The 22,081-nt window shown below is 39.1% G+C and overlaps 1 protein-coding gene and 1 long non-coding RNA gene across 3 annotated transcripts in view; both read left to right on the top strand.

Moving 5' to 3' along the window:
- LOC311080373 (RAS guanyl-releasing protein 2) overlaps window positions 1–2,215 on the top strand; it is a 37,401-nt gene extending 35,186 nt beyond the window's left edge. For both annotated transcript variants that reach the window (XM_084110318.1, XM_084110319.1), the window contains 3 exons: window positions 1,234–1,392; window positions 1,737–1,799; window positions 1,933–2,215. In XM_084110318.1, coding sequence (XP_083966444.1) covers window positions 1,234–1,392; window positions 1,737–1,795 — 218 coding nt within the window. In that variant the 3' untranslated portion in view covers window positions 1,796–1,799; window positions 1,933–2,215. The remainder of the gene's footprint in view (window positions 1–1,233; window positions 1,393–1,736; window positions 1,800–1,932) is intronic.
- A 3,594-nt stretch (window positions 2,216–5,809) lies between these two features.
- Window positions 5,810–6,597, top strand: LOC311078819. Its single transcript, XR_014605288.1, has 3 exons — window positions 5,810–5,951; window positions 6,045–6,273; window positions 6,471–6,597. It is a non-coding gene; the product is annotated as an uncharacterized lncRNA (long non-coding RNA).
- Window positions 6,598–22,081: the final 15,484 nt, after the last annotated feature.

Below are 22,081 nucleotides of genomic sequence, written 5' to 3' on the forward strand. Positions count from 1 at the left end.
TATAACCATAAACCATGCTCTATCTCCATGCAACATATGTTTTCTGGCTCTGTGGGCATCCTAATACAGTTCACACACAAGCACCTATAGGCTGCAACAGTTTATAGATTAACATGATGGTACAAGCTGCTAGGCAATGAGATGAATAAACTTAACTCCACAACAACTAAGTTACATAAATGTATCCACTAACCATTCAGAAATGTCCATGTACAGTCTAACAGTTGCAGTCTCTTCCTGAGTCTCTCTATCTGTGTTTGACTCCAGTTCAAACATATAAGGCTGCACTCCGCAACTGGGTATTATTGACATTTTACCTGAGAGAAATTCGGCTGTTATGTTGCTCCTGTATCCGAAACACATGTCAGCCCTCTTCCGAACGGAGGCGGAGCAGCATCTCATTTGCATTTAAAGGGACAAACACACAAACGGAGCGTTTTCCCTCACACCCAAAAAGGGGCAACTATGACAAGCTATAATAAAAAATCAGGGTGGTATTTTGAGCTGAAAATTCACAGACACATTCTGAGGACATCAGACATTTATATTACATCATGTGAAAACGGGCATAATAGGTCATCTTTAAATGTATTCCTGATTGTAATGTTAAAGATTCAAGTTAGTACATTTGAAATATATTAACCTTAATATCAAATAACACACTACAGTTATTGGTAGTTGAATTATAATAAGTGATTTGCATGTGCTTTAGTAAGTCAACACATCGAAATATTAGGTTACACTTTTATAAAGTGTCCATGTTACAGTATAATTATACATTTAGTACTGAGTAAGACTAATTAACTACATGTACTTAGGGTTAGGTTTAGGTTAGGGTTAGTTGCATGTAATTATGCATGATTTATAGTTATTAGTAACTACATGTAACGTGTAACAAGGACACTGAAAGATAAAGTGTTACCAAACATTATTAAAACAGTGATTTGAAATGTACTTTAGAGTCAGTTTTCATTAATATTAATATTATCTGCTAGTAGTTTTTTTTTTAATAATACTTTTAAGATTTGTAAAACACTATAGCCTAAGTGAATATCCAATGCAATTATGCACACTTCTTTTTCACAAGGGTTTTTCTTTTCACCTTTGTCCACCAACCCGAAGACTAATCTCTCTCTCTCTCTCTCTCTCTCTCTCTCTCTCTCTCTCTCTCTCTCTCTCTCTCTCTCTCTCTCTCTCTCTCTCTCTCTCTCTCTCTCTCTCTCTCTCTCTCAGTTTGTGGGGTGAACTGTCATAAAGCATGCCATGGACGTCTGACGATTGAATGCCGTAAAAGAACGAAGAGCATCAGTCATGAAACACCACCATCATTACAGTCCAGATCCTACAGCTTTCCTCTGTCCAGTAATGCTCAATCAAACCTGCAGAACACAGGTAAACATATTTTCACACACACTGCACATAATTGCTGGACTTAGATAGAAGCTTAAAGCTTAGAAATAAAAAAGATAATTGAGACTTTTTATCTCACAATTCAAAAAAAGAAATTCTTGCCATTACAAGTTTACATCTTGCATTTTTGCCTTTATTTCTTGCAATTCCGAGTTTATAACTCTGTCAGAATTGTGAGAAATTAACTTGTAATTGTGAGGGAAAAAAAAGTCAGAATTGTGAGATAAAAAGTTGCAATTACTTTTTATTTATTTATTCCGTGGCGGAAGCTTTCAGGTGTTTAACAAACTCTCTCTGTCTATTTCTGTTTATTCTTTGGTCTTCAGTCATCACAGAAGAGGATGTTGAGGCAGCTGAACAGGGTGTATTTGACTGTCACCTTTAAACTGGTAAACCAAAATTCTGCTTGACTAATCACTACATAAAAACATTTCTCAGGAAAAAAAGACCACTATTATGTTGAATATAAAACATTACACATATTTTATTGTAACTCAATATTGTTCCCTGTCTGAACTACAGATTTTCGTGTTTGGGCAAATTTCTTCCAATCACACCCAATGTTGAAGAAAAAAGAGCTGAGTCAGGAAAATTATCAAATTTTGGGATCGACTGTGTTCACTGTCACAGCCTGACACATCATGAGACATAGACATGCTGCTATCTGCTGGACTGAAGCTGCAACTGCTGACCAGATCAGTCACCTCTTCCTTTTAAAGTCTGAATGTAATCTCAAACATATCTCAAAATCTCAAGCATATTTGTAGGATGTATCATTATGGTGTATATTTTACCCAGGCTCCTGAAAAAAAGAAGGAAAAACAATAAAATAATAAAAATTGATGAAAGAGAATGAGGAAATTTATCATCAACTTAATGAAGAGTAAGTTATTTCGGTTACCATGTTCTGAGTTACAAATTTACATTTTGAAATGTACATTCACTGAAGTTATGAGATCTTCTAACATCACCAAAGCAGTTCTGGCTGAATTTCAATTTCAGTATCTGGTATGCGTGTTTATGTGCACCTGAAATATAGTTGATATTATGCAACCAGTAATGTTCTTTAAATCTTTGAATTTATTAAATTAAAATGTGTGTGTGTGTGTGGGGGGGGGGGGGGGGGGGGGGCGGGGGGGGGGGGGGGGGGCATGGGGGGGAAATCCCAATTAATTTATCTTGAGAGAGTTAACTGCAATAAAAGTTAGTCATAGATATTCCAGCTGTAATTGGTGCATCAAAATCTTCGTCATCCAAGTTGTGTAAGTTGTAAGTTGTCATAAAAATATATTATATATATATAAAAAAGGCTCTCCTTTCATACCATAAATATCGTGCACGAACAAGATTTTGAACAGAAACAATTCATTATTGGTGAGCTATTCACCCCTGAAAAGTTTTTTCTTAGTGTGTCAATTGTATTTTTTCTTCATCTGGGGAAGGAATATGCTGGTAAAAAAGATCAAATCTTTGGGTCACATGTTAAGAGCCTTTTCCCTCTGCATATCTGAGTATTAAACAGTAATAAAGAATTTGAATTCATCCAAAGGGTTAAACGTAATCACTTATGATCATTTGGATGTAACATGGCATGCTGAATGGTTAAAGATCTTAATGAGGAAATACATTAAGGTATTTTTGCTGTTCGATCTGATGAAATAAAAATATATTTTTTTTTAATTTAATTATATTTCAATTTTAAGTAGTTCTTGTGTTAAAACACCCCTTAAAAAAAAAAAAAAAAAGTCTGGCTCTGTTGCTGGAAGATGCCAAAAGCATAGTCTGTTTCACAACACTATAGGTCAATATCTCACATTTGAGAATATCCTTGTTCTCTCTCTCTAGCAGTTGCTAAGACGAGATTTCCAAAATTCTTGCAATGATCTGAGAAACTGTCAATATTAGTCTGGGAAATCTGATTCTTATGTGATGTGACATTAGGCATGTAACTTATGTATTGTGTGCATATTAACTAATATGTTCTTTTCAAATATCCTTGTTGAATGTTTTGTTTTTATATGTACAGAAAGATCTGAGAATGCATTTTACATTTAAGTAAATTTGTCATGTTGCACACTGAAATATTGTTTGTTCTGTAATACAAAAGATGAATTTTCCTTGGTGATAATTGAATGTATTTTTCTCATGCAACTACCTTTTAATGTACCAGTCTGTAGATTTTTTCAGTGACATAATAAATATTGCTATATCAAAATATCTATGAGTGACAAAATTGCATGAGCCTCTCTTCTTTTCTACTGCAACCAGAGTCTGTAGTTATAAAAAATAATTTACAAACTTCTTAACACAATTAAGGATTTTCTTAAGTTATAGCGCCCCCTAGTTTTGGAAATTGATTAAGTTAACTTTCATGTCATTACAGATGGCTACAAAACTTGTATGACTTTTTCCTGCAGAACACAAAGAAAATATTCTGGGGGTATCACAACATTCTTCAAAATATAATCTTTTGACAACCAGATTTTAATTTCTACCAGAAAGACTTGGGAGATAAAATGATATAACAAAAGCATATAGCCTATTTATTAACAGCCCAGCAAGCAAATATTTATAAAGTTCTTTTGCGTAGGCCCCGTCCGTAGCTCGCAATCCGAGGGTACACTGTAATGAATTGCTGTAAAAATTACAGCATTATTTTACAGCAGCTGGCTGTTTTCTAATAATACAGCATATTGCTGTAAATTGCAATGCATTCTGGGGTCGCTAGGCGGTTTAATTCAAAATACAGAATATTGCTGTAAATTTCAAATCTTCAGAGGCACTGTGATCATCAACGGTCGTGTCGTCGACTTTCGGGAAGCGCAAGAGGAGTGCTTCACAACTCTGTGGTAAGTGACTTAATAAATTTCAGTTTCTTATTTTTTATGTTTCGTAACTCGTAGACTATGAAGGTAACGTTATATTCACGGTTCATATTGGTAACCCCGGATCACGCATCCTCCGACCGCGGGCGCGAAGGAGACTTGCGGCGGGCTTCAGCAGCGCGGACGCGGTAGTATTTTACACATCTTACCCCGGCGATACAGCGGCTATGCGCAGAAAATCTATCTCCTATGTTAAGAATTACATGCTTTAATGACAACAGTCGGTATTCACACGAGCTTCGTGTTGATCAGCACACTTCGTCGTGATTATTTTATGGTGTAGGCTAAATCAAATCAAAATCAAGTCATCTGTTAAAATGGCCGCCGAAATGAAAACGGCGTTGATAAAGCCTTGCGTCCGACTCACGGAGGATGTGTGTCATATAAATTCTGAATGATGCTGTAATAAGTTGCCAGTTTTGTTGCACGTTTAATATGCCGGTGTAAAAATCCCTAGTTGGCTTATTTCAGTAGGCCTACGAATGTGTTTTTTTTAGCTCTGTGTGAAATGTGCTTATTGTTTGTTATGCCGTTGTTAACTTTATTTAAAAGAAAGAGTTCCTGCACACTGAATACTAAAATATAGTTTAAATGTAAAAAGCTGAAAAATAAAAATGGTATAGTTAAAAATAACTATTGTCACATGTTGTATTGTTTTAGAAGACACTTTGACAAGTGGACACTGGAAGGCCAAGTTGTGTGTGAGGAGGGCAGGGTTGCCAACTCTCACGCATCTGGCGTGACAGTCACGCATTCAGCCTCAATCTCACGCTCTCACGCTTAACAAAGAAATCTCACGCTAAATTAAACATTCTTCTGTGCTGTATTTTTTTTTTCACTCATGTGCACTAAATTTCAGAATTACTATAAACAATTCAGGCTCTTAACTACTGGATGGACCACTAGTTATGGCGCAAATTAGTTAAAATCTCCCGGAATCTAGAGCGAGCACGCATGCGAGACAGAGACTGTGCTCCAAACCGATAGCGCGCGCACGCACGGCAGAGAGGGAAAGTCTCCCCACCCCCGACCCCCGTTGGAGAAGTCTCACTCCGAGCTAAACTGAAAAGTTGGCAACCCTGGAGGAAGGCTTTCAGCCCAGCTTCCTGTCTGGCCTTGCCATATTGTTCACAGCATATTACTGTACATATTCAATCAGGAGGAGGCAGTTTGTACCTTGGAGTTCATTCAAAGGTAATGATTGAATTCTTAACCTCAGTACCTGCATTTTACACATGATATTCAATATCAGAACTTGCCTTTTATAGATATATTATCTGTTGAGGCCTTTAACACAATGTTTCTCAACTCGAGAAGAGGTCATTTTTAGGGTGAATGATTTAGATGTCTCCCTCTTTAACACTAGCAAGCTAATGAGGTCCTTATGACTGGAGTTGAGAAACACTGCTCTAATATATGGTCAGATTTCAAAAACATGATTACAAGCCTCTAAAACTTAAAACTAATCTTAATTACATATTGTCTGTTTCCTGACCCTTTAGGCGCTTATTAATCTGGAAAGAGGAACAAAGAAGTCGAGAGGAAAATTGCCATCTAAAACGACAGGGCAAATGGTACAGAAGAAACAGGTTGCAGTGAACCCACGTTGCCACTCTGCCCAGCAAAGTGATGGATTATCAGTGGAATTTCTGAAATGTAAGTAGTAAACACACACAGATCTATTTTTTCTTTAATTGTAACCTTAATATAATACCTTAATATTGTAATATTCTCTATCTGTCTCTGAAGCCCCTTTCACACAGCGCAATGATCTCGGGGATTCCCGGGAAATTGCCAGAACGCCTTCTGTGCGAACGCAAACATGACCCGGGATTGATGCCGGCATCGATGCCAGGTTGGGGACCTAGTAACATTGCCGTGTTCAGTCCCGGAACGCGCGCTGTGTTAACAAAAGCTGTAATAATGCCATGTCGTAGTGATGCCACTGAAGCTGGGATCGTTTGCCAGCTGTGAAACGGTACGTAATGCACAAGTTTATGATCGAATCAGAGAAAAAAATGCACAAGCGTGGTTTCTCAAGAGAGAAATCGCAGCTCATAAGCAAACTTAAGACGCTGCTGAGACATTACAATCACATCGATGTCTCTGACTGTATCATTATGTTTTGTAATATATCTAATATATTGTCCTCTTTGTTCTTTTCAATATTTCCAGCCACTCTTTGCATCCTGTGATGGAACAGCATTCTGGAGCTGAATTGTTCTCCATTTTTGATCAGAAGTTTGTTGGACTCACTTGGGGCCTTGTTGTTTGGACATGTTGGTCTGGTAATGAAGTGGTGAAAATTCATCTGTGTCTTTGTGTTTTTTATTATGATCATGTTGGTCAACTTGTGGTTTTAAATGTATGTTGTTTGCCTATTTCTTCTTTGTGTGAAGGGCCATGAGAGCTAATTTGTTTCAAGTAATTTAAAAATATTTAATTTCATGTCCATTTAAAAAAAAATAAAAAGAATGTGTAAATCAAAATGAAATCAAAATAATACAAAATAATACAGATTTGAAAGTTATAAATTTTGACCTGTTTTTCAAGATTAGTATGTTGAATTATTTTTTTTGTTTTGTGAAGTAATAGGGGAATTAAGTTGTGCATTATACAACACTTTATGTATTTAAAAACAATTGTTTAAAGCTTATGCAGTTACATAAATAATTTACATTTAAAATTCAGCTGCCAGTCTGTATAATGTTCTAATATTCAGAAATCAGGAAAATATATTGTATATACTCCATTTTACATACTTCCTCTAGATATAGCAAATACAGAGATTATGTAGCTTACTGTAAAAAAATACAACAATTTAGTTATTTACTGTAATCAGAAAATACAGTAAAATTCTGTAAATTAAATTACAGAAACGCTACTGTAAAAAATACAGTAACTGGCTGGCAACCCTGCTGCCAGTATTTTACTGTAAAATTTACAGGTAATTTTTAACAGTGTAGCGGAATCTGCATTTCCTGCCTGAAGGCGAAGGCAGGGGTGCAGCCGACCCTCGGGAGATATGGGAAGGGACCATCCTGGTGGTGGTGGGGAGGATGGAGGTAATTGTTTGCGTCAGCATCTGCGAACTCAGACATGTGTACCAATCTTTTATACTGCAAGTAATAGCACATGATTGGTTAGATGTGAAGGTAATAAGTGACGTAACGATTGAGACTTCCTGGCAGAACTTACGCTAAAGTTTTAATTTTTTGGGTGACTTGTCCTTTTAAATTAGTAATGTCTTGAAAATGTCCATATTTGAGCAACGCAAGAACTATTTTTGTCATGGGGTTAAAGTATAAAATTTCACTGCACTGCGGCAGCACAAACATTGCTCTTACCTTTTTTTGATACTCCAAATATGGTTGTGCGATTATGATTAATGCCAAAGAAGATTTTGATATCATCTACATTCAACTTTTCAACTTTGTCTCCATTAGCTGTTGTGTAGTTTGTGACGATGTCGTCATATAATAAGCAATTAAATGTTTATTTATCCTAGATTTATCAGTCATCTTTCATCTGTAATATAATCCGAGTTCATTATCCATAAAAATCTAAACAATGTATATAGTATGTGAATCTAGGGGCGTCATAAGATAGCGACAAAGATGGTGACGTCTTGGGTCCAGCCCAGTTACCTTTATCTGGATGACGTGCGCCGTTCAAGGAAGTTGAGGCGGCTGCCGGAAGCCAATGCAGTGAGCGTACCTCGCGGAGCTCCGCTCGAAGACTCCCGCGATTCATTGTTTTATCCGTGGCAAAAGTGTGTATCGTCTGCGTTCTAATCAATCGCGCTCTGGATCATTAAAGGGGTCATATAATGGTACATGCACTTTTACAAGTTGATTGTACTGAAATGTGTGTTGGCAGTGCCTGTACACAACCATCATAAAATGATAAAAATCCAGAGTGTTTTTTTTTTAATCTTCTTATATGTTTCCTCCTGTCTCAAATCAAGCTGTTCGATATTGTGACGTCACAATATCGACGCCCCTCCCACGATGGCTGATTGACAGCAGCGTTTCAAACACAGACCCGCCCTCGTGAGCGAGCTGTCAATCATAGCACGCGCCGACCGGCGCGTTCATTGTTGATAGCTGGAGTGCTGAGCAGAATGGCGTCTAACGATTGTGGTGTTCTGTTCTTGGGTGTAATAACGAACACAGCAGTCATATTGATGATGTTTCTAAATCCGTACAGCTGAAGACGCAGTGGCTGAGTTTGTTTTCGAAGGGAATATTCCCCACGATCAACGTCAATGCTGTCATGTTTGCGCGAATCATTTCACCAGACTCGAGACTGCTTTAACGTTACAAACGAGGGTCAGTATAAAGCTGTTTTTGCTAAGAAGCTGCTCCAGAAAAAAGGATCAGTACCAACTATTCGTGTTCCTGCTGAACCTCCAGAAGAACAAGTGAGTGTAACGTTTTATTGACCTTTATATTAATCTTTATATTAATCTTTGCAAATAGCTTGCACGCTTCACCATGAATGTGGCTATTTTTACACTCGGGGTACATTATGGCATGTTTTCTATGTACGACATTCTCAATATAATTCATAATCCCACGTTTATAATGAACAACGCGTTATGGTTTTTGTATTATTATTTTAAACGGTGTACGCACAGAACAGAGGGGCGGGGTGAGCAAAGCTCATTATCATTTAAAGACGCATGCACTTTAACGGCGTGCTGAAAACAGAGCTGTTTTTGACCAGGTAAAATGAGTGTTTTCTTACAATACTAATGAGAATTTTTAATTAAAGTATATTACAAACTTTTAATTTAGACCCTAAAGAATCATATTAGCTTGTACAAAAATGACATTATATGACCCCTTTAAAAGCGAAGCATTGTATCCTCGTCATTGTGTGACTAGTGGATGGTCATTGAGACGCTGCAGAGCTAACAGTACGAGTGAGCAGTTCGAAAACCTGAGCGGAATTGACGGATTGGGAGCCTCCAGCCTGTATACTCACGTCTGGGAAGTTCCAGGAAAACGTGGAACAGACTATTAAAGGAAAAAGGAGTCGTGAGTACACTAGACCAGTTCTGGATACAATACTGTTTTGACGTGACTTGACACTTGACTTTTGACTGTTGACTGTTTTTTGATCGGGGGAAATTTATTTATATATTCTTTACCTTACTGACTATGTGAACTATTGAACTATACGAATTCAACTGTGGGAATTATTGCTGATCTTGTGACTTGGGCTAATTTTGTTTCTTTTTTGTGGCGGGACAATTTGTGTACTAATTTTTGTTTTTCTTCTTCTTACTCAAACCAAAAAGTCATTTTTTGAGACACTTGAAACTGTGTTGATATTTGTTAAAATACATATTTGAATGAATTCTAGTTGTCTGTCATATTGAATGTAGTAGTGGTCTATTTAAGAGTGTTTTTTATGGGTATTATTGCATTGCAATTCTTTTCTCAAATAAGTGAGGGGTTTTGTGAAAGACAAACCAGACTGCACAAGACCTTTGTACGTTTTCGTAAACTGAACTAAATTAATGACAGAAATCCTGTCTGGCACCCCAGCATTAAAGAAAAAAAAACCAAACCAAAGAGTGTGTGAAAACGTTACAAGTTTGATCGGTTAAAGTGCCCTTTATGATTTTTCGAATATTCCCTTTTTACGCATTGTAATATACCTTTTAGGACATTGAGCGAATTGCCATCCCACAATGTTATAGCAGCCCCCAGCTGGATTCTGAAGCCTGCATAAGAGACATTAACATATTTTGTGATGCTTCAGATCATGCATATGGGTCAGTTGCATATCTCAGAACACAAAATACTGAAGGCCAAGTGGAGGTTGCATTCAATGCAGCAAGATATAGAGAGTCACCTAAACGGCAGTTGTCTATACCAAGATTAGAACTATGTACAGCACTCACATGGGCCCAGTTGGCAAGGCTTCTAGAAAGAGAACTTACCCTGGGCATTCGGCAGTGGACCTCATGGAGTGATTTTAAAAGTGTGGGCATGAGAGTTGCCAAAATTCAAGAGCTGATGTCTCCTCAAGCAAGGCGGTATGTAAAGTCTGAAGACAACCCTGCAGATGGCATCACTCATGGTAAACCACTCTGGCAGCTCTCAGCCTACTTGATGGAACTGAGGACTAAACTTTCTATGGCAGGATCCAAAATCCTGGCCCAATGACCCTGTGGAGCCAGCCACAGACAACACAGATGAAGAGAAAAAGGTGAGCTTCTGTGGCCTTACTACAGTAGTTCTTTCTAAAGCTTTGCAGGACTTCTCTCAGTTTCACAGTCTCATAGAACTAGTTGAGAAAAAAGCACTAGAACAGTCTGGACATACTAAAAAGTCAGGAGAGCTATCTGCCCAAATCTATGCAGCAGCAGAGAACTCTCTTCTAAAGGAAGCACAAGCTACATGCTTCCCCACTGAAATTGAGGCATTGAGGGCTGGCAAACCCTTGCCTTCCAACTGGTTACTCACACTTGTCCCAGAGATTGACCAGTCTACTGGGTTCATAAGTGTAGGTGGCCATCTGCGGCGCAGTGATTTACTTTACTTCACCCCATTATACTTGAACCCAAACAGCCCCTTAGTCAATTTCTAATCCAGCATTTTGATGAGAAATTACGTCACCCAGAGCCAGAAAGAGTATTTGCAGAGATATGCCAACGATACTGGATCCTGAGAGACCGAGAGGCTGTGAGTCAAAATCAACACAAGTGCAGTGAGTGCAGAAAATGGTGTGGGAAACCTGATATCCCACGTATGGCTGATTTGCCACCTGCCCGCCTTCGCCTCTACCAACCTGCATTCTATTAAACTGGTGTTGACTGTTTTGGGCCTTTTACAATTAAAATAGGACAGCACAATGAGAAATGCTCATGAACATTGGCTCAGATTCATTCCTCATGACCCCATGAACTCTTTTTGGACCAGGGGACTAATTTCAAAGGAGGTGAACGAGAGCTGTCAGATACATTCACAGCCTTGCAGCCCACCCTACAAAGCTAACTTGAAAAGCAACAAATCCAGTTCCACTTTAATCCCCCAGGAGCTCCCCACTTTGTGGTATATGGGAAAGAGAAATCAGGATGCTGAAAGCTGCACTCAACCAGACTCTTGGAGCAAAACATGTGTCTGAGGAAGTGCTGACAACAGTCATGGTAGGAATCGAAGGAATCCTGAATCCCCTTGGTTATGTGTCTTCTAATGTAATAGATGTTAATCTTGTCACTCCAAACAGCCTTTTCGTGGGGTGGCCGGACCCCGAATTACCACAGGTTGTATACCCTAAGTCAGAGCTACTGAGTAGGAAACGCTGGAGACAAAGTCAGATCCTCGTCAATAATTTCTGGGCAAACTTCATAAAACGGTATCTATCTGAACTACAAACCTGTTCAAGGTGGATGACTGAAGGGGCCAAGAACCTGGAGAATGGAACAGTGGTGATGATAGTTGACCAGCAACTTCCCAGGGCTCTCTGGCCAGTGGGTCAGGTCATAGCCACAATACCCGGAGCTGATGTCAAATCAGAACAACTTAAGTTCAAGTAGGTGATCATAAATATGTTAGACCAGTAAATAAGCTAATCTGCTTGCCAGTATTACCAATCGATAATAAAGACTCTTAGGCCTTTTCTGTAGTGCATTTACTACATAAATTGGGGCCACTGTTGAAAAGGCACAGTATTTTCTGATTTGATGTGGATGTGATTGACAGTTTAGTTTGGCCCACCCAGAAGAAGGACGACTACAGTTCTAGTCGTAGTTCTATACAGCTCTGTCAACTGTCTTTAGTGTGAGAATTTGAGTTTTAAGTTGTTACCGGTCCATTCTATAATAACTGCATCATCTAAGTGCACAAATCCAGAGCTAATCCAGCCATCCATAGCATGCGCATTTAATACTGCAAGTTTGTGTATTGTATTATGTTTAGATTGTATTATTTTGTTTAACCAGCATTGCTGCACAATAACCTTTTCAGTCAGTATTCTTTGATATGTTTATTACTGTCGTTTTACTTAAATGCAGTGATGCGTCATTAAATATGGCGCTCTGTCTAATTATCTTATTTAAATATCTACTGCTGCTGATCTTATGTATAGTGTATTTATTTCATTTGTAATTTATTATGTATATTTGTTTATTTGTTTAGAAATGTTTATTTGTATCATATGTGTGTGAGAGCGTGCATAATAAACGCTGTGTAAAGCACCGAACTCTGGCTTTGTGCGTTCTTACTGACGCCCCCCCGTGATCACAAATCAAAACAACACAGCCAGTACAGTCCTTTAAATTAAAAAACACCCAACAAAGTGGGAACTGCTTCATTTTAGGAGAAGCTTTTGTGCGTAGCCTGCATTGTACTCATCTTAGGTTCTGGAAGCTGTTCTCTGTAAAATGTGCAGCACAAAGATAATCGTTGGGGTTATAATGTTCAGGAAGGAACAGTGTTTAAAATACATTTTAACCACTCACGTCAGCCTTAGGAAGGTCAAACAAATGAGTTTTGGAAACGGGGTAGACAAAACAGCGTCACTTTGACAGCGACAACACTGTCTTCTATACAAGATGGCGGCGCGCAGCAGTGCAGTGGCTTCTCGAGCTCCCAGTTCAGCCCTTAGTGTTTTGCCGGTTTCTCCGGTTATAGTTGTTACGTCCCTGTGCTTGTGCGTGGCTGTATCTCACTATCTCTCTCTATCTCTCTCTCTGATATATTCTTAGGTTCGCTCCACCTCTGGTATGCTGTTGGCTTGGAGAGCTGTCAGTTTTTATCAATGGCGTGACATCACTTCCCCCGCGGCCAATCAAGTTTCCCGCCAGCAGTTTTTCTGCCGCTCTGTTTTTTTGTTGCTTTGTACTCTTATTCTTTTTGTTACTGTTGTAACCCTGATTTATTTTTGCTGCCATCTCGTTTTTGAATAGTGTTGTGAGATTTTCCTTGTACGTTCTCTTTCTGCCCTTTGATGGCGTTGTTCGACCCAGAGTAAAAAGTGGACAGGTTATAAGTCACGTGACTTACATAATACAGCACCTAGGTAACTCGATGTATACCCCAGGTAAGAAAGTGAACGCCACCCTCTGTATGTTTTGTGTTTGATAGTCAGAGTAATTTAGTTAGGGCGTTGACGCTGAAGAGTTGATGTCTTTTCTTTTCTTTCTTTTATTAGTTAGATTAGAGATTTAATTACAAGTTAGAATGAGTTTTGTTTTGTTCTTTTCTTTTCTTCGGCTTCACTAATTGCGTCCCTTTTTTTTCTCTTGGGTTATTTATCTGATATATTTGTTTTGATCTGTAAATAATTTGGGTGTTTTTTTTCCTTGCTTATATTCACCATTATTATTATTACTATTATACATCTTGTTGTATAATAATTTCACTTCTGTATAATAAATGATTTTTCTTTCGCACTAATTTGTTGTGTTGTCTCTTGCCACCCTAATCACACCAAATTTTATCACAACCTCAATGTTACCTCATAGGAGTTCGTAACAATAGTGAAGGATAGCGAGTGTTGGTGTGAAAGGAGATTTTTGCGATATAACCCACTTGAACTCTTGAACCTGAACCTTGAACCTGGGCAAGATGAAGCTTCTGAGGACAGGGGCATGGCGTTGTACCATACGCCGGCTCAGAGGCAAGAGGAAGCGGTGCGCTCGGAAACAGAAGAGGGGCAAGTGAGCCAGCCTGCTGGCTAAGCTAAAAGCTAGCAACAACAGACTGGTAATTCCGTTTCTTTTTTTTAGCCAATGTGTGGGTGTTGGGTAATAAAATGGATTTACTAAGGCTGCAAAAAAATAATAAGAATACTAAGGCTGTGAACAAAGAGATGAGGAACTGCTGTATGCTTTTATTGACGGAAACATTGCTTAATGGCAATGTACCGGACTCGGTGCTCCAGATTAACGGCATGCTACTCCACCGAGCCGACCGGAATCAGTTATCGGAGAAGACTCAGGGACTCTGTGTGTATATCAACAAAAGTTGGTGCACTAACTGTTCCATCATTAGCACTCACTGCTCTGATACTCTCTGATCACATCTCCATTATGCTTGTTACCTCCTAAAGCCCTGTGGTGAAGAAAATGAAACCAATACAAAAGTCAATCACAGTGTGGCCTAGTAATTCTGCCTCTGTGCTTCAACACTGTTTTGAGTTTATGGACTGGCAGATCTTCAGGGAAGTAGCGACAAATGCTGGAGCGGTAGATCTGGAGGAGTATGCATCCATTGTCACCGGTTACATCAGTAAGTGTTTGGATTATGTTACTACTACCAGAATAATAACTATCCACTCTAACCAGAAGCCCTGGATGACTGCAGGGGTCAGATCTTCTCTGAGAGCACGAGACTCAGCTAGTAGCGTGTAGTGCGCAACGTAACTGACGTGCTACACCCAGTAATGATGTTCAGTATGGGCCACTATGATCAGAAGTAAGGAACGTCTACTGGAGGGAGGAAATGGTGAAACAGGTAAGTAAATAGTCGACAATTTTGTTCTGATTCAGATAAAAGATCATATTGAAAGGAAGAAATTGTTCTCTTTGTAGTTTGTTTCAATTAGATTAATCACATATGCAACAATTAATCAATGACAGTCAGTAAATCAAAAACATTGTCATTAACTCTTCTGTTGTTTCTTCTAGGATGAAAGATTCAACAGCTTCAATTCAATTTGATGAAGTTTCACACTTTTCATTCAATGTGTAAATAAAGTAAACTCTCATAAACCCATTACTGTGTCTTTCTCTTTCACCTTGAGAAAGTAAATTACAAAAATAAAACTAAATATTACATAAAAAAATCCAAATGTACAAAAATTAAATGTAATTATATATTCAATTTGACGAAACACAGATTATGATTCAGAATTTCTTCCAATAACCCACTTTCTTTTCAAAACAAACAGTATGTTCAACAATATGAATTGGAAATACAGAACCCGACGAATTTGATTCAGTTGAACAAAGTTCATGAATCAAACGACTCAATTGATCAGAGTTCGCAAATCAAATGTCCCAGTTCAAAGAGTTGTGTAACCCAGCTCAGTTCAAGTTCCAAAAAATAGTGTCTCTCCTTTTCGAAGGCAAAAATCAGACAAATTCGACGAAATAGTCTTTTGTGTCCAAAAAAACAAAAAAAATCAGATTTATCCTACCATTTGATGGTTTCAAAGCACATTTCAAAGTGGAAACAGGTCCGTGGGCAGCTGGCTCGCCATTTCTGCACATATAATCGTGTTGTTTAATCAGACGATTCCTCTCCAGGAGATTATATTTGGCACAAAGCAGGAAACTCTCGCAGGATATCACATTCACATAGAAAGAAACACAGAAAAAAAAAAAACAGCCTTGCAAAACAAACAAGGCAAACACAATAATTCATCTCTGATTCAAACATTCTCGTAACAAATCATATACATGTCTAAAATAACACATCAATCTAACTTCTTGACAGTTATTAAACACATCGACGCTTATAAATCAATCGCTCACATTTTATGACACAATTAGCATTTTTACATGTGGTAGCTTTAGCCCACGTGCTATTCAGTTCAGCTCACGCATTGCACGCGGCCTACTCAAACTCAGCTCTTACTGAATCATTTCAGAAATGTTGGCATATCTTTTATATGAATCAGATTAATATCTGAATTTTCACACACCAAAGCGAGATAGAATCACTATTACTATTACTCTCCTCAGATTTCCACTTCACTCTCCCTCCGACGACAACACTTCAGGCTGACGCATCCAAAGTCCAACTTTCCAGGTGCACTCGATCACAATTTCTTAAAAGATTAACGTTTAGCTCAAGGAGTTTCTGGAGAAACACTCTGTACTGCTGTTTTGTCTAATTGGCTCTGATCTGACTCTCTCTCGTCTGCTCATTGCTGAAAGCAGCGCTGGTGCGACCTGTGGGCGGGCTTTATGAATGTGCCGCTACTGTTGGCTCACAGAGGTGTCAGTCACTGCAGCACAATGTGTGATTGGGTAAAGAATGGATGCATACTCCTCCAGGGCATTGCTCTTTACTTTTCTGCTTAGAGGCTTTCTGCTTGAGAGTGGTGAGGGCTGAAGAATCAGTAGTGTCCTCCAATGCACTACATGAATAAACAGACTGTTGGTGTGTTCACAGTTTAAGGGGAACTGATGGATGCTTGTTTATACCCAAATGCTTTCTCATTCTCTCCTCCTTTGATGCTTGCTTATCCTCAGCTGTGCAGATGAGTATTGCTAATTCAGCAAAAGGAGGTGGGTCAGTTTTTCTCTTTTCGAGCTGCAGGTCGGCTATCAAGGCGTTGTCCCAGCAACCACGGCAGAACTGCCTCAACAAACAACGGTTTTGTTCACTCTCTGCAACACCACACCGTCTGATGGTAGCACTTAGGATTACGTGCAATCTGTGGAGGTATGTGGATGACTTTTCACCAGGGTTCTGCAGGGTGCTTATAAACTTAGCTAATAATTCGTCTCTGTAAGTCAGGCTCGTTACATGGGCGGGGGCTCCTTCCAGAGAAAGCTTTTAGGCGAAATTGGGCGCTTTGTGCTTCACTCTGAGATCCGCTCCATCTATTCTCCTCCGATTTCCACTTCGCTCTTCTCTCTCTCCGACGACAACACTTCAGGCTGATGCTTCCAGGTGTACTCGATCACAATTTCTTAAAAGATTAACGTTTAGCGCAAGGAGTTTCTGGAGAAACACTCCTTACTGCTGTTTCGTCTAATCGGCTCTGATCTGACTCTCTCTTGTCTGCTCATTGCTGAAAGTAGCACCAGTGTGACCTGTGGGCGGGCTTTATGAATGTGCCGCTACTGTTGGCTCACAGAGATATCAGTCACTGCAGCACAATGTGTGATTGGGTAAATCTCTTTTCCATCTAGAACACTCTTTTTCTTTCCTTTGTTTAACTTTTAACTCTTTATTGGTAGCCAGTGTTACCCGAGTTACACTCAGCATTCAGAAATGGTGACACTGAAGTGCTTAGAGTGGCAAGGAGAAACTTTAGAACCGGCATTAAAAGAGCTAAGGCTGATTATTCTCAGGGTTAGGATACAGGGTTACTTTTCTACAAATGACCCCCGAAGCATGTGGGCCAGCATTAAGAGCATCACTGATTACAAGAGAAGAGACACTGTATGCCCTAGCGACCCGTCTCTTCCTGATGCTGTCAATGCTTTTTATGCTCGCTTTGAAGACTCCAACACCACCCCTACCACTAGACTCAATATACCACCTGGTGAGCAGCCACCCAGTGTAACCACAGAGGACGTTGGGAGGGTCCTGCTGAGAGTAAAGCCACTGGGCTGCAGGCCCAGATAACATCCCAGGCAGGGTCCTGAAAGACTGTGCACATCAGCTCTCGGAGGTACTGACTGACATTTTACTGACTGACAACAACTGATGGCCTGGATCTGGGACAACAACCTCTGCATCAATGTGAAAAAAAACTAAGGAAATGATTGTGGACTTGAGAAAGGCCACCAGGAACCACCCCCCTCCCCTCTGCATTGGGGGAGCGGAGTTGGAAGTCGACTCCAGCTTTAAATACCTGGGGGTACATATAAACGACAACCTCACTTGGCAGCCTGGTAAAAAAGGACCAACGGCTGTACTTTCTGAGGAGGCTTAAACAGGCTAGCCTGGGAACTATAGTCCTTACATCTTTTCATAAGGGTGTGGTGGAGAGCATCCTCACCTTGTGTGTTACATTGTGGTATGGGAACTGCTCTGTTTCAGACAGAAAGGCCCTGCAGCATGTGGTTAAGGTGGCAGAGAAGATTATTGGATGCAGTCTCCCGGTGGTCAGTGACACATACATAAGTAGATGCAGGAGTAGGGCTTCCAGCCTTATGAAGGACTCCTTCCACCCTACCAACAGACTATTTGTCCTTCTCCCCTCAGGTAGGAGGCTGCGCAGCATAAGAACTAGGACGACCAGGCTAACGACCAGAAGCTGTTAGACTATTAAACTTTGCCACACACCAGAACTGACAAACTGAACTTTTTGTCTTAAAGTATGTTGCACTTTTATTGCTACGCTGCTAATTTTTCAAGTTTTAGCGTGCATAAATGTTGGTACGATTGTGTATTTGTATTTATTTATTTATTTATGAGTTGCTGATCTGTTATTTACTTGAGATGGTTTTAACCAGACCTCAGTTCTAATTTTGTTCCAGATCATGTACAATGTTTTTGGAATGACAATAAAATTCTTGAATCCTTGAATCCTAATGCAGCTCAACCAGGCCTTATCCACTTTTTTTTACGTATTCCATGGGTGGGGGTTATTTAAATGAGTAACATTATGACTTCACAAAAGCCGAGAAAAAAACTTGTTGTAGTTCTTGGATTCGGTTAAATTAAATATCTCCCATTTGAGTGGACATTAAGCTTTGTAACCTTGCAGATGTTTTTATGCTCAAACAACAACATTACAGACTAACTAAAGTTGAAAAAGTGAAAAAAGCATAATAGGACCCCTTTAACACAATGGATCATTTAAAAAGGTAATTGTTGTGTTTGTGTACTTGTCTGGAGATGGCGCTGTAGTCCACATCATGTTACCTATAAAAGGTGTAGAGTAAGCATTGACGTGTGTTGCACCTGCTGCCAATTATGTAATGCCTGTTGGGTTGCTTGTCCTGCTTTTGATTTTTTAATAAATGTATAAGGATTGAGAACTTTCTTGGCCTTGTGCTTACCAGGATTTAAACATTACAAATTGGCGATGAGGAGTTTGCTGTTCTACGTGAAAGATGTCTGCTGTTGCTTCTTTTCCTACGCCATTCATGTCCTAGTGAGCCATCTATACCTTTCGAGGTCTGGCTAAAGTCATTAATGCATCAGGAGATGGCTGGCCAGTTAAAGAAAGCAAGCTTTATTTATACATTGCCTGGGAACAGAAGGTCAGAGATTGTTTTATACTTCACCAAACCAAGGAGAGACAATGCTTGACTTGTGTCTCGTCTTTCTCCAGCTTGTACACCTAAGGAGGATGTCGTTAAAGAGGATGACATTACTGTGTTGACAAAAAATGAACTTGTGAACCTACCAACTCAAATTCCCTCTCCATCTGTTCCTGAAAAACATTTCCATTGCAATCATCTATCTTCTAGACAGGTGTATATATATATAAAAAAAATTCTTCTGTCATTATGCTAGCTCTTGGGGTACAGTAGTTGAATTTTTGCTTCTGCCTTGACAAGTTGTTTTCCAACTGAAGACCTCATGAGATATGGCTTGAGTGTAAAAGCCGTATCTTGCACGTGTAACTTCCCTCAGGTCCCTTTAATAAGGGAACTCATTGCTGCATTGTGGTTATTACTAGAATCACGAGAGCAATCAACGGCAAACCACATGTTTCTATGGTAACCTCATGGTGTCGCAGGCTCAGACGGCTTCCCCGGTAGCAGACACAAGTGTAAGGTTGCGTCAACCAGCGCTGCAGGCTCACTTGTTTTTGTTATTTCATTGTCCTGCATCTGAGCCCAATCAGGGTGTTTGGGATGTGCACAACTTCTTTGTATTTTTGATTCTTAAATAAACATAAATGCCATGTCAGATGCAGTATGTATGTATGTATATATATATGTGTGTGTATATATATGTGTATATATATATATATATGTGTATGTATATATATATATATATATGTATATATATATGTGTATATATATATATATGTGTGTGTATATATTTATATATATATATATATATATATATATATGTGTGTATGTATGTGTGTGCACCGTGCAAAATCATTGACTCCCCTGAAGGCCATCTCTGCAAAAAGTGCTGATCATGTCACCCAGTGGAATCAGTGCCCTTACTGGGTCGTGCTTGACCCTGATCTCCACAGTACAGTTTTTACATGCTGCCGAAATGTCTCTTGCACAATGTGCAGATCAGTGACTTATTCCACCATGTCGTGTCCTCAAATTAAACCTTCATCCCATATGCCCCTCCCTTCGTCTCCAGGCAGGAAATGCAGATTCCGTTACGCTCGGATTGCAAGCTACGGATGGGGCCTACGCCAAAGAACTTCATAAATACTTGCTTGCTGGGCTGTTAATAAATGTATGCTATTTTGCCTCCTGAGTCTTTCTGGTAGAACTGTCTCTTTCTCCTTCAGCAGACAGGTCTGCAACAAGTTCAACATTGGGAGATGAACTAAATTCTCTTGTATCTTCTTTAACTCGCATCTTCAGTCCACGCGCTAGAGAACATAATCCCCCTAACTTGCCGAGGCATGCCGAAATTAGCTTAGTTTATGAATTACCTTCTTATATCAGTGGAATGACGTGTTTAGTTATGTGTTTAGTAGAAAAAAGACTTGTTTGATCTCCGGCACTGAAAATGGCCACTTCAAGCTGAAAATGGCCATTTCATTTACATTTTCAACCTCCCGTCACCTATCCAGCCGTACCATTCCATTCTATCTTACCTTCAATTCAGAAACTCGCAGGCTAAATCCCCATATGATCATCTCTTTGTAGACGACTACAACCACCCTACTACACATTTTTGGTTCCAAAATCACTTAAAATCAATTCTTGTTCAATCAGATATTTCAGGTCCAATTGGTTCCATATCAAAAAAGCCCATCAAGCACTCATCAGCTTACCAGTCCATGTTTTACGAAACTTCAAATCCACTGTATCCGCCCCCGTCAAACTCCAACCTACTCAGCATATCAAACTCTAATAGAAACTGCGGGCTTCGCTTCTTTGGGGGAGTACTTTGGGTTTGAGCCAAGCTCGGAGCCCTCCCCTCGGACAGCATACCTAATATTAGGGGTGGGAATCTTTTGGTACCTTTCGAATCGATTCTTGAGGTCACAATTCGATTTAAAATCGATTCTCTATTTTGTAACAATTTTTGATTCGATATGTGCATTTTGATTGTAGTTTACTGTTTTGTGTTACTTTTCTAATTTGACTCTGGTAGACAGTTTAATAGGTCTAGAAGGAAAAAAATCCTACAGAATTAAATGTGAACCTTGAAATTTATTTAGTTTTTCTGCCCATTTTATTCAACCCAGTATTATAAAACAAATGCCCTTTAAGCTGACTACAATCATTACACACAGTCTTCTGTAATAAAACAAGACAGGCAATTTTATTTTATTTTTGATATTAAAAAATAGGAACAAAGGAGCAAATTACAAATAATAGGACAAATATAATAGAAAAATATACAAATTAAATAAACTAACTTGTTCAGGTACAGTAGCATAGGTTTACTAAACAACCGAAATTGAATAATCAAATGTAAAAATAAAACACTGTATAGTTTTCACTGTATGAATTAAATATAAATTGATTCATAATAAGGATAAAAAAGTAATTTAGTCAAAAGCAGTGAGTGTTTTTTATGAAAATTAATGAAACGGATGGCAACAATTTATGAGGCGGCTGTCCCTTTAAGAATGAATGCACGGATGTAGTTACACATCCGATTTTCTCCCATTTATTTTCGTTTGTGTAGTAGGACATAACAGACTCCTTATTGAATATTTATTGAATACTCCACAGTCCACATGATGTGCATTTTGACATAATTGTGTGTGTGTAGTTGAGAAAGAGAACTGAATACGAGATTGCATGCATGTGAGAGGCAGCATCTGTGCGCGCACTTCGGCTGTGTCCGTCAGCGCGAGCACCGCTTGTTTGCGGCTTATTGTGATTAACGTCAAGAACTTTAAGTAACTTTAAGTAGAACTGCGAAGTTAAAGTAGGCTAACACTTTAGAAAATCGATTTTTGAAATTTGTGAATCTATTCAA

The sequence above is a fragment of the Abramis brama genome, assembly GCF_963993115.1.
Source record: "Abramis brama genome assembly, chromosome: 3".
Lineage (NCBI taxonomy): Eukaryota > Metazoa > Chordata > Actinopteri > Cypriniformes > Leuciscidae > Abramis > Abramis brama.